Source organism: Podarcis melisellensis (genome assembly GCF_964234715.1).
Source record: "Podarcis melisellensis genome assembly, chromosome: 6".
In the NCBI taxonomy this organism is placed as follows: Eukaryota; Metazoa; Chordata; class Lepidosauria; order Squamata; family Lacertidae; genus Podarcis; species Podarcis melisellensis.
Window position 1 is genome coordinate 69858833 of NC_138538.1, and position 12580 is coordinate 69871412.

The 12580-nt window shown below is 43.7% G+C and overlaps 1 protein-coding gene across 4 annotated transcripts in view; it reads left to right on the forward strand.

Moving 5' to 3' along the window:
• Window positions 1-563: 563 nt before the first annotated feature.
• The window catches only part of LOC309371534 (uncharacterized protein), a 14168-nt gene continuing 2151 nt past the window's right edge, over window positions 564-12580 (forward strand). Inside the window, exons 1-4 of one of the 4 annotated variants that reach the window (XR_014169135.1) lie at window positions 564-734; window positions 3385-3474; window positions 6254-6340; window positions 10931-11028. Coding sequence is in view for 2 of the 4 variants with exons in the window: in XM_081914341.1 (XP_081770467.1) it covers window positions 630-734; window positions 3385-3474; window positions 6254-6340; window positions 7567-7599 (315 nt within the window). In the remaining 2 variants the exon portion in view is untranslated. Of the gene's footprint in view, window positions 735-3283; window positions 3823-6253; window positions 6341-7566; window positions 7810-10930; window positions 11182-12580 lie in introns of those variants that run through there. The other 3 variants (XM_081914342.1, XM_081914341.1, XR_014169136.1) reach the window with 3 other exon arrangements.

Genomic DNA, 12580 nt, shown 5'->3' on the forward strand with positions numbered 1-12580 from the left:
CCTTCAGATGTCTTCTAAAGGCTGTATAGTTACTTATCTCCTTGGTTCAGGTGTCGCATAATTCCATACCCTCCAACATTTCCCCAATGAATATAGGGACATCCTAAGGAAAAGCCGGACATTCTGGGATCAAATCAGAAACCAGGACAGCTTCACTAAATCAGGGACGTCCCTCAAAAATAGGGACACTAGGAGGGTCTGTTCCTTCCCTTTTGCCAGTGGGAGCCTCTGCCGGACTGGAATCCCCCAATGAACAGAATAGCTATTTGGGCACCAAGCTAATATTTTTCAAAAGTGGCCTTCAGGCAGCTTAGCACCTGTACTTAGCACCTGCAGGGAAACTGGGTCATTTGCCATTCACTCATGCTCCCTCCTGCACATTGACCTTGTGATGTGTGGGTATGTGCGTTTGTGTGACAGAGAGGCAATAAGCCACGCTGTCTCTGAATCAAGGTAGAAAATGCAAGCCCAGTGCTGGCAATGGCTGGGATCCAAAGAACCACGTGCACAGCTGGTTCCCATTGTCGTCGATGGAATGCAAAGAGCAAGCTGTTCCATAGCTGACAACTGGGAAAAGCCATGTCTGAGCTTTTGGTATTCAATTGCTGCATTGTGGCCAATATCGTTCTATGCATAAAGTCTGGATTTCACCCAAGGAATTAAGGGAGAGGAGCTTTCTTGCTGTAAATGTAGAAAGAACGCAAAACCTGCACAGCAGCAAATACTCCAAGCAGGTACTGGGCCATCGATCATACTTGAATATGGAACTGTCCAATTCTGTGATTACATAAACAAGTGTGGTGCTTTATTACAGAATACCAAAAGACTTTGGGTTATTGTAACACGGCTCCCTCTGAGTTGCTTTCTGATCTTCCAACTACAGCCTTTCTGAATGAGGCATAGGTAATGAGGCATTTGTGGAAGTGTACATGACACCCTTCAGAATTATAATTCTGGCTTCATCCCTAAAAGGCTCTTTTGAAGACTTGGGAAGAAGAAGAAAATCCTTGCAGATGGACTCCTGTTCATATTTGTTGCTTTAAGGAGAGCGTTCGCAGGGGTGTTTAAATGAAATAGATCATACCTTTAATTACATCAAAGCCGAGCTGACTCTGCCCCCCAATTTTCAGTATAATTGCTGTGGCTCAAAAAGGCGTTGAAAATTGGTAGCGGAGTTATTGAAACCTACTTGGTGGTGGCTTTAAAAGGAGGGCAGAATGTTACTCCTTCAGATATCACCTTTTCTCTCTATTAAAATGTTAAAATGTTGTGCACAAGGCTGTATCTCTTGGGATTCTTGGGAGCTCTCTGCGCAGGGAGTAGAAGAGTAGAATGACAAGAAGAGAAGGGAATGAGATGGACTCTTTTGAGACCAGCACTTTGGAGTGTGTGTGTGTGTGTGGTTAGTGCCTGGCTTCTAGTAATTTTCTGTCCACTACACCCGACACTGAATTCTCAGAAACAATGAGTGTGCCTTCTATAAGGCTAGCAGAAGGAAACTCTCCATGACAATCTGGCTTGGAAGACTGCATTGCTGGTCCAATTTTTCTTGCAGTGCCAGTCATTCTGCACAGCTGCAACTTCTGGAGCATATTCAAGGGTAGCCCTGCACAGAGAGCATTGCAGTCATCTGAGAGATGACTAAAGATTGAGGGGTCACTAGCTAAGCTTTTCTTGGTCCAGAAATGGCCATAGCTGGCAAACCAACCAGAGATAGTGCCAGGGGCGCCGACTTATAAAAAATATTGGGGGGGCCCATACCGACTTATAAAAAATATTGGGGGGGCCCAAGACCTCCAAACCGCTGCTGCTGGGGGAACGAAAGGGGCGAGCCCCAGGCTGCCCCGACCTTAAGTGAACCTGTGAGGTTGGCTGCCGCCGTGGGCGGTGAATATTAATGATGTATCATTTTTGTGCTTCATGCTGTGGCCACAGACATGTGATCTGATGGTGAATTTGGGGTGACCCAATGCAAAAATCCTGAGAATCCCTGTGGATCCATGCTTTGTAACCATGTTTTTGCACCATTGCAGCCCCAGGCAACAGTGGGTGTGCGATTTTTGGAGGGCAGGCTGTAGCCATGGACATGCTATGTGCTCTGATGGTGAATTTGGGGTGACCCAATGCAAAGATCCTGAGGATCCCTGTGGATCCATGTTTTGTAACCACGTTTTTGCACCATTGCAGCCCCAGGCAACAGTGGGTGTGTGATTTTTGGGGGGCAGGCTGTAGCCATGGACATGCTATGTGATCTGATGGTGAATTTGGGGTGACCCAATGCAAAGATCCTGAGGATCCATGTGGATCCATGCTTTGTAACCACGTTTTTGCACCATTGCAGCCCCAGGCAACAGTGGGTGTGTGATTTTTTGGGGGCAGGCTGTAGCCATGGACATGCTATGTGCTCTGATGGTGAATTTGGGGTGACCCAATGCAAAGATCCTGAGGATCCCTGTGGATCCATGTTTTGTAACCACGTTTTTGCACCATTGCAGCCCAAGGCAACAGTGGGGAGGGAAGGAAAAACACAGAACGGACAAGGAGCACGAGAGGGGTGTGCAGAGAAGCAGCTGGCTAAGAATGCAGGGGAGGGGTATAACGGCAAGGAGGAAAGGAAGGCAAAAGTTTTCCCTCACCTACCCACCCAAGCCAGCCAGCTCGCACGCGCTCTCTCTCTCTCTCTCTCTCTCTCTCTCTCTCTCCCTCCCTCCTGCCTGCTTGCCTGGAGGGGAAGGGCTTTCCCTGCTCTTTGTTCCGTTTGAGCAAACACAGCAAGGAAACAGAGGAGGGGGGGCAGTAAGACCCTGAGGCAGAATGCAGGAAAGCAGCCGCTTCCTCTTTTTGAGGGAAAAATACGGTAATCATTTTCTTAAATTATTGGGGGGGCGGAGCCCCCCAAACGAATTTTTGAGGGGGCTCGGGCCCCCTCAGGCCCCATGGAGTCGGCGCCTATGGATAGTGCTTCTGAAGCCATTAGCAGTGGTGGACATTGGGCTCTCAAAATCTGCCTCTTGTAGCATTGTTGTGGAGGCCCCTGCAGCATGGTGCTCAATTCTGCTGTACCAGCTGTTCCACCCTTAAACCACCTCTGCCACCAGGCTTCTAGAGATAATGACGTCTCCAGTAGCATCACCCAAAGCTATGAACCTGCTTCTTCAGGGGGAGTTCAACACCACCCAGAACAGGCTGCCTACCAAACTCCTGGCTCCACAAACTGTACTTTGATCTTATCAGGATTCACCTTCAGTTTATTGGCCCTAATGCAGTTCATTGCTGCTTCCAGGCATCTACCCAGCACCTAAATGGCTTCTCCTGATTCAGATGGAATGGGAATGGAGTCGCATGCTATCTGCATACTAATGGCATCATACTCTATATGTCTAGGTGATGGCTTCCAATAGCTTCATACGGATGTTAAAGAGCATCGGGGACAAGACAGTATCTTGTAGAACCCAACAGCATGAGTGTCAACAGGTAAAGCAGGAGTCTCCATCTGCTAGTTCCTGGGATCAGTTCTTTGCAGAACTATTGTAATACAGTGCCTCTAACTCCCAAGCCATAAAAAACCAATGCAGGAGAATACCATGGTCAATGGTACTGAAAGATATTGAGAAATGAAGGAGAACCAATATAGTGTTACACTCCCCATGCCCATCTCCAAATAGGAGTAATCAGTCAGCGTGACCAAGGCCATTTTGGTGCCAAATCTGAGCCTAAAGCCAGATTGCAATCTGATTATTCTGTTGGGCAAGCTGAAATGGCAGAGTGCGGCACTGAATTCCTCCCACAATTCTAACATCATGAACCTGTTAGGCCAACTGTCAAGAGCATTATGCCTTAATCCAAATATGTTAGTTGCATTCCCGTCGATTTCAATGGAAACTTAAATCACAATGAAGTTCAGTCATTGATTTCAATAGGATCCAAAGTCAACCACCAATGGGTTATAATCTGAACCTCTGGACAGCAATGGTAGGACTTGATGGAACCATTTCAGGAGTACCCAGAATAAAAGTAGGGGCATCAGGATGCTGGAAGGAAAGATCAGTGCTGTAGAGTAGTTGAGAGCTTCTTGCTGTGCAACATGTACTAAATTTGGTACTGCTTGGAGCATCTATTGGCCCAGTGGTCTGTCTGATGGCACCCAATATTTTTGAGTGCCTCAGTCTAGGGAATACTCGAGTGGAAGAATATTAGGCTGGCCATGTAAAAAAGAGGAAATGTCTCACCAAGATAACAAAAGAGGGTATGGATTTGCATATGCTAATTTATACGCATAGATGCTAATTTGGAGAGAGCTTTAAAATAGTATAATGTAAATGGAAATACACTACCTTTCACTGTAGTGGAGCAGAGTCTGCTCTCTAGATACTAATTATGGATGGGCCACTTCAAGGCCACTCTTGCTTCCCTTCCTTAAGGTTTGTTCTCTTTGAATTGGCTGGATAGCTCAGCTGGTTAGAGCAAGGTGCTGATGATGCCTAGGTTGCAGGTTCAATCCCATATGGGACAACTGCATATTCCTGCTTTGCAGCAGATTGGACTAGATGATCCTCAGGGTCCCTTCCAAGTCCTATGATTCTATGACTGGACAGCTCTTCAAATAGAGAAATATCCTCTGTCCAAAAGGGCACGTGGTCACCTTGATGAGTGGGCAGGAGAAACACACAGACTGGGGTCTCTCTCTCTCTCTCTCTGTGTGTGTGTGTTTAAAGCCAATTGTAGGAACAGAAAGCAAAGAAAAAGGTAGCACACACAGTTTAGAGGTGTGTATTGTTCCTTTGGCCCTATTTCCATCAAGCACCTCTCGATCCAGGCTGTGCTTGATCTCAGATTCTCCTCCTTGCCGAGTAGAATAATTAAAGCAAACGCAATCCATCACTTCTTCGACTAAATATATTTTCATTTGGTTTGCACGTGAATGTGTATATATCACTCAGCGCATATATATTTAGAATATGTGATACGACATTATGGCAACCGATAAATCCTGCATGCTTACTATATCTGCATTATTTGCTGCAACATTAAGCTCAGTAAGAATTTTTATATGTATCTTGTTCCAGAGCGAAATATATTGAAGAATTGATGCTCGGTTATAAACAAACACATAACTTTCCTGCACAACGTAGTGAAGGTGGCAGCTTGTAGCTTGTGTGGAGATGATTTTTTGTAAACAATTGTAAGCTTTCATGGGGGGGTAAATAATTTCTAATTTTTTTTTTTAAGGATCCTTTTAGAATGATAAGGAGTGTGAACTGAATGAATGGATCTCTCTCTCTCTCTCTCTCTTCCCCTCTTGTCCTAAGCTGCAATCACACAGCCTCTTACTTGGGAGAACTTGCTTCTAAGTAAACATGCCTAAGATCAGGCTGCTAATGGTTTAAAAGCATACACACACACACACACACACACACACACACCTTGCGCTGTGAATTCAGAGGAAAGGCATTCCAGCTTCATTCCATTTAAGTGGCTTTTGTGGATTATCTTATTTCATTACTTTCAATAAAGCCATGCCTAGGCTGCCAGCTCAGTATGCTGATGTGGTTCATAGCAGAAGCTCAAGATGTGCTCTTAAATACTCTAAGCTTATGCAAGGCCTTGACATTAGTAGGTTTTAGACATCAGCAGAGTTGGCAGTTCTGAAGAACTGATATGATACCGACGCTTTACAGGTAAAAGCGAGCAGATCCGGTGTGAAATTGAGATAGCAGGAGCAAGACTGGTATACAACTTTTTTTTTATTGATGAAGTTTGGGGGGAAAGATATTTTAGGCCAGATGTGTTAATCCTGTAATGACTTGAAATATAATCAGTCAGCTACTGCAGGGGGATATGAAGAGGGAGGTGGGGAGGTACAGATTTCAGGTTTTGACTGTTCAAGCTTTCCCAGTTCATTAAAAAGTGAATCAATCAGGCAGGCATACACAGACTTGATATCCAAAGGGCTGGAAATTCTAAATAGGATTCAGACATTATTTAAAAGTTGCAGATGGTCCTTTTTCCACGGCGAGGGTGGTACAACTCGACAACCGTCGATTCCTCCGGGTGATTGTTTTTCACCTTTTTAGAGCTAGTAAAATGTGTTATAAATATGAAAGGAGAGAGAGATTTGGCTGGATATGGAGAATTTAAAAGCTTTGCTGTGGGCCATCGAAAGGTGCTATGTAATATATGTCTAAACAAAATGCACAGCCACAAAAGTTTTGTTTTATGTTTTCTAGAATGTAGATTTTAATTTTTTTTCCAGCAGGCAGAAAGGCAGAAGGCTCTTGCCTACAGGACCTCATTCTCCCCCATCATCTCTCTCCTCCCTTTTTGCAGGCAGCTGGCAATGGTAATTAACTCATTACTATTAATTTTTGCCAACTCTTGTTGGAGAAGCGATGTTATTTTTCAACTTTATTTACAAAATGGAAATCTCCCGTATTGGGGCTTGGCAAGTTCCGCGCGCCTCTCGCGAAAGGAATGCATGAAAAGGGGCAGAAACCCAGGCGCCAAAAGAAAACAATTCTTGCACAGTGACATGATTGGCGAGGGAAAGGTGGCGGTGACTGCACCCTCTAGTCCTTAGTGGGACTGCCATGCTGGGGAAGAGGGATGGCTCTAGACCTCAAAGGGCAAAGGCATACAGGGAACATAGCAGGGATTCAGCTCTTCCATCATGATGACGGTGGCCGAGAGTTCCTTCTTGCAAGTGCACTGGACTGCATTGGAGATCCTGTAACTGAACTACACATTGCAATGCAATTCGTCAACATGATAGAGGCCACATGGCTCTGCCATGCATCCATGGTAAAGGCAACCTGTAGCTTTGTACCTGAGTAGGTGCAAATTAAATCCGACGGCGTCATACTCAGAGCAGGCTAACCGAAATCAGATTGCTGTTTTCATAGTATTATTAGAATTCATAGTATTATTTGCATTATTTTATTTATTTAGGTTTGGGCTCTGCCCTGATCATGTGTACTCTGATTAATAAACTATTAGATGATGATGATGATGATGATGATAATTTATTTATACCCTGCCCATCTGGCTGGGTTCCCCCAGCCACTCTGGGCAGCTCCCAACAAAATATTAAAAATACAGTAAAGCATCAAACACAAAAGATTTCCCGATACAGGGCTGCCTTCAGATGTCTTCTAAAAGTCAGATAGTTGTTTATTTACTGCCAAGAAGGCCCTCTGTCAATATAAAAATAAATAAATCAAAAATTTGATCAGTCTGACCCAGCCTGTTAATAGCCATCAGAATACACTTGCTTCTGAAAATCATATATATATTGCTAAACTTAAGAAAAAAACTTATATAAGAATGACCTGGAGTAAAATATTGCATGTGGAAGAAACCTAGCCTTATGCGCTGGTGAAATTCAAGTGGAAGGAATTTCCTGAGTTGTGGAATAACCAGTGAGGTTGCATCTCTATGTGCTCTTGATGTGGCATGTATGATAGGCTGCTCTTAACTGATTTTAGAAATCCACCATGAGAGAGGGGGAAGAGGTGTTCTGTACAGTAAGGTTTGTATGGTCTAGGATTAAATATGGCGGCTGCTCAACAGGAGAAGAAACTGCTTTGGAGATTCATGGAATGAAATGAATGGAAGAGGCTCCATCTAGCCATAATGGCACATGAGCTCTCTGAACAGGTAACACCCCCCCCCGACAGGTGAGCCCATGCCATGCAGATCATAAAGTGCTATATTGTGGATGTGGAATGCTCTCCCTAGAGAGGCTTGCCTGGTGCCATCATTACTGGGCAAAAACATTCCCCTTTATGACTATTAATCGATGGCCTGTGAAAGTGTGGGGGAATAAAATAGGATGACTATTTTATTACTAGGGACGTGGGTGGCACTGTGGGTTAAACCACAGAGCCTAGGGCTTGTCGATCAGGTCAGCGGTTCGAATCCCTGTGACGGGGTGAGCTCCCATTGCTCGGTCCCTGCTCCTGCCAACCTAGCAGTTCAAAAGCACTTCAAAGTGCAAGTAGATAAATAGGTACCGCTCCGGCAGGAAGGTAAATGGCAGGAAGTGCAGTTCAAAAGCACTTCAAAGTGCAAGTAGATAAATAGGTACCGCTCCGGCAGGAAGGTAAATGGCCTTTCCGTGTGCTGCTCTAGTTTCGCCAGAAGTGGCTTAGTCATGCTGGCCACATGACCCGGAAGCTGTACGCCGGCTCCCTTGGCCAGTAAAGTGAGATGAACGCCGCAACCCCAGAGTCGTCTGCAACTGGACCTTACGGTCAGGGGTACCTTTACCAGTATGCTTCTTATTGTGTTTTTATCACTGAAGTTCTGTAATGTGTTTTTAATGTTGTACGCTGCCCTGGGATCTTCCGATAAAGGGCGATGTGTAAATTGTACAAATAATAAAAATAACAACAAACAAACAAACGTACACAGAAAAGGAGTGAGTGAAGTGGTACCTATAGGTCAAACTAATGAATTATTAATAGGGCGGGGGGAGAGAATGTCCATGGTTCTCAGGCAAAACAATGCTAGCAGTTTCCAGCCCATGCCTGGCTAAGAAGACTGAAACATTTCCAGACCTCCTGTCCGCCTAGGCTGCTCTGCTATTGGCTGTGCAAGAACTCTGGCTAAGGGATGCTGGACCATACCTAGAGTGGACACAGGCTGGACAACTTCAGCCTAAAATCTCAGATGCTTTGTGATTTCGATGAAACAAGACAGTACTTTAGCTGGGAACTAACATCCCTTTCAGGACTGCCTGTCGACAATGAAAATCTAAATATTCATCAGCCACATTTAAGTGCTGATAAGGTGCTTCGCAGAATAGCTCTGTGTTCACTCTGAGCCCGAATCGGCCTCCTTTATTCATGCTAAGTACCTCCTTACCATGGGAGTTCAACAGGGGCTTTCTTGCAGAGTAATGTGCTCCTCATGGACTGCAAGTGCGCTCTCGCCTGCTCTGATGTGCTTGCTTAAGCCACCCGTACATTTTAAGAGGAACTTTTATTCCCCGAGACAGACGGAATCGCAGCATTATCTTTTCACATTTTCCTTTTCATTGTCTTAAAGACAAATCTTGGGCTAGGATACGCTTTAATCCCCCTTGACCTGCTTTGCTGTATGTTATTTTGGACTAATGAAAGCCTATTTTGAATATACTTATCTGGGCGGGTGAACTTTATGACGAGAGATCAGAGTAATCTACACAAAGGGGACATTAAACTTCTTGCAGAGGCCCTATTTAAATCCACCACAGAGAGAAGCTAAGGCTGAAATTGTATCAGGCTTCATGCTGCTCCTTTCCCTACGTATTACAATGATTTCTCAGCAACAGCCTATGAGTTACTGCATCTATGCAGAAAACACAGTAAAGATGTCAAGCCCTACATGCTGAGATTTTATAAAATGTTTCTCGTGATTTCAGCAAGATGTTCGAATTATTGCTCTCTCAGTTTAAGCCCCCACATTAAGGACTGCTTAGGATTTTTGTAACGGAGCCTGCAGCCCTAAACATGTAAGATGCTGTCTTAGACCGCGTCAGGTTAACAGTCCAACTCAACATTGTCTTTGCTGATTAGAAACTGCTCTCCAAAGACTCTAAGAGTCTTTCCCGCCCTGGAGATGCCAGGGACCATTGATCCTGGGGCCATTTGAATGCAAAGCATCTGCCGTGCCACAAACTCTTAGCTTACGCTTACCTGGCAGTAAGTCCCATTAAAGTCAACGCAACCTATTCCTGTGATGGCATATCTAAGATTGCACTGAAAGTCTGAAACTGGGTAGACTGTCTAGATTAGGAATGGCACAACCTGTGTTCCTACAGATGTTGATCTACAACTACCAGCATGGACCACTGTCAGGGATGATAGAATTTCTAGTCCAATAACATAAGGAGGGCCATAGGTTTCCCATATGAGCCAACCCAGGCTCTTGGGGAAAGAAGAACTGGATAGAATTAGTACTGTATTTTTCGCTCTATAAGACGCACCAGACCACAAGACGCACCTAGTTTTTGGAGGAGGAAAACAAGAAGAAAAAAAATCTGAATCTCAGAAGCCAGAACAGCAAGAGGGATCACTGCGCAGTGAAAGCAGCAATCCCTCTTGCTGTTCTGGCTTCTGGGATAGCTGCGCAGCGTGCATTCGCTCCATAAGACGCACACACATTTCCCCTTACTTTTTAGGAGGGAAAAAGTGAGTCTTATAGAGCAAAAATTACGGTAAGTAAGTAAAGAGACTTGGAAATTTATTTTTGTGTCCCAAGTCATTCTAAATTAGATGGGAGGAAGTAATCATGAAATGCCAAATTACTACGATTTGATTATGCTCGCCAGATAATGGGGCAAATTTGGAATTGAAGAATTGTAGAGCTCAGTCCAATCCAAGTAACTTTATTGTACATTGGCCAGTAGTGTTGGAAGGGAACCCGAGGAAGATCTAGTCCAACCCCTTGCAATGCAGAAATATGCAGCTGTCCCATGCAGTGATCGAACTTGCAATCTTGGCATTATCAGCACCACGGTCTAACCAACTGAGCTATCCTGGCTGACAGTAAAACTGCAACAAACTACCAGCACAATCACACCATTGACGGCCATGGAATTTTTTGGCACATTTCCGTCAAGTAGTAATTTGATAACCTAGGTTTTGATTCAGCTACATGGAACCATGACATGTAATCTCAGTAACTTCATGAAACAATCAGCTTGCTTCAGTTACGGATGCATATGACAACACATGCATAACTGTGCAGGAATCCTGGAAGTGAACATACTGCTCAGCTATTCTTAGAAAAAAGGCCAATCTGTGGACTAGGAAATCATAGACCAAAGCTCTCGACTTGACCTCTGATTGCCCTGCAGACTCCAAAAACAAATCTCCCTGCTATAAGTAGCAGGTATGAATCATAGATTTTCCAGCAACATCCTATTTGTCTCGTTTCCTTGTTTTTCTAGGCCTCTTAAAACAATCCATCAGGTATAATGAATGTGTGGAGGAAGAAGGAGTGGTATGGTGATGGTGCTGTTTTTGGCCTTCACACAGTCAGACGAAGGTCTGTACAGAGCCTACTCATGTACACCTTGGGCTGATTCTCTTTGTTCAATCATTTTGTCTCTGAGTTTCCTGCTACTTAGCTCCACTACTTCTTAGGGCCCCAAGTGACTCAATTTCCAACCCTTTACTAACTCAGTTTTCTAGTTCTCAGTCTGCCCCAACTGAGATTTTTTTCCTGGTAGATAAACCGGCCTCCCACATCCATTACAGAGCATTCTATGTAGTCAGTTGCATTTTCCGAGGCATTGAAATTTCGTGAGTATTCCAAGACATCAAATCAGCTCAACCAATCGGGGTCAGAGGCTTCATCATCTCTGCCATCTCAACAAAATCCCTTAGCACACTAGAATAGATGGCTCCATTAAAACATATCAACACACGGGATTACATGTAGCTGGAATAATGTGTGGGGTAGGTCAGACCGAAGTCCCTAAGATGCATCCCCAAGCCTGCCATGTTTATCCTATTATACTGGCTGCCAGCTGTTAACTTATTATTTCAAAAGTAGAAACCTCTTAAATAGGACCACAACCCAATTAATGAAAATTCAAAATAATTAGTCCTGTAAGATTTACTTGATAAACAGATAAATTTATGTATATTTATTTATTTATGTTATAAACCATGTAATATCACATATCAAAGTGATGAATAATAGAATTGCCGCGATAGAAGGGACCACAAGGGATATCTAGTCTAAGTCCCTGCAACACATGAATCTTTTGTCCAATGTGGGGTCAAACTCACGACCAATAAATTAAGAGTCTCCTGCTCTACCGACTGAGCAATCTTGGCACGACAGTATTTAAAAATACATCAGAGATACATTTTTAAAATATATATATATACATTTTTATACGTTTTATTTATTTATGTATGAATCAAAATTGAATAAATGTTTATAATGCAAAGAGAAAGAAGGTACTTTATATCGTATGTGGTGGTCTCGCATTAAGGTTAAAGCTTATTGGGAAACGATATATAAGGAATCAGAAAATATGTTTAAAATCACATGTGTAAAAAAACCCCGGAAGCTTTCCTTCTGGGAATTACAGGGGTGTTGCTGTTGTTGTTGTTTAGTCGTTTAGTCGTGTCCGACTCTTCGTGACCCCATGGACCAGAGCACGCCAGGCACTTCTGTCTTCCACTGCCTCCCGCAGTTTGGTCAAACTCATGTTGGTAGCTTTGAGGACACTGTCCAACCATCTCGTCCTCTGTCGTCCCCTTCTCCCTGTGCCCTCCATCATTACAGGGGTAGAACTACCTAAACAGTATAGAAGTTTATTCATGTATGCGACTAGAATGTTATTTGCGGCAAGAATGTTATTTGCCCCCAAACGGAAACAACAAGAAGTCCCAACAAAAGAAGACTGGATACAAAAACTCATGGATTATGCAGAAATGGTGAAACTTACCAGAAAAATAAGAAATCAAGACAACAAACTTTTTTTCTATATATGTAAAAGAATGGAAATGGTTTATTGAATATGTACAAATAAATTGTAAACAGATAAGGACATTGGCATGATTATTGTAATAACTTGCAGTTT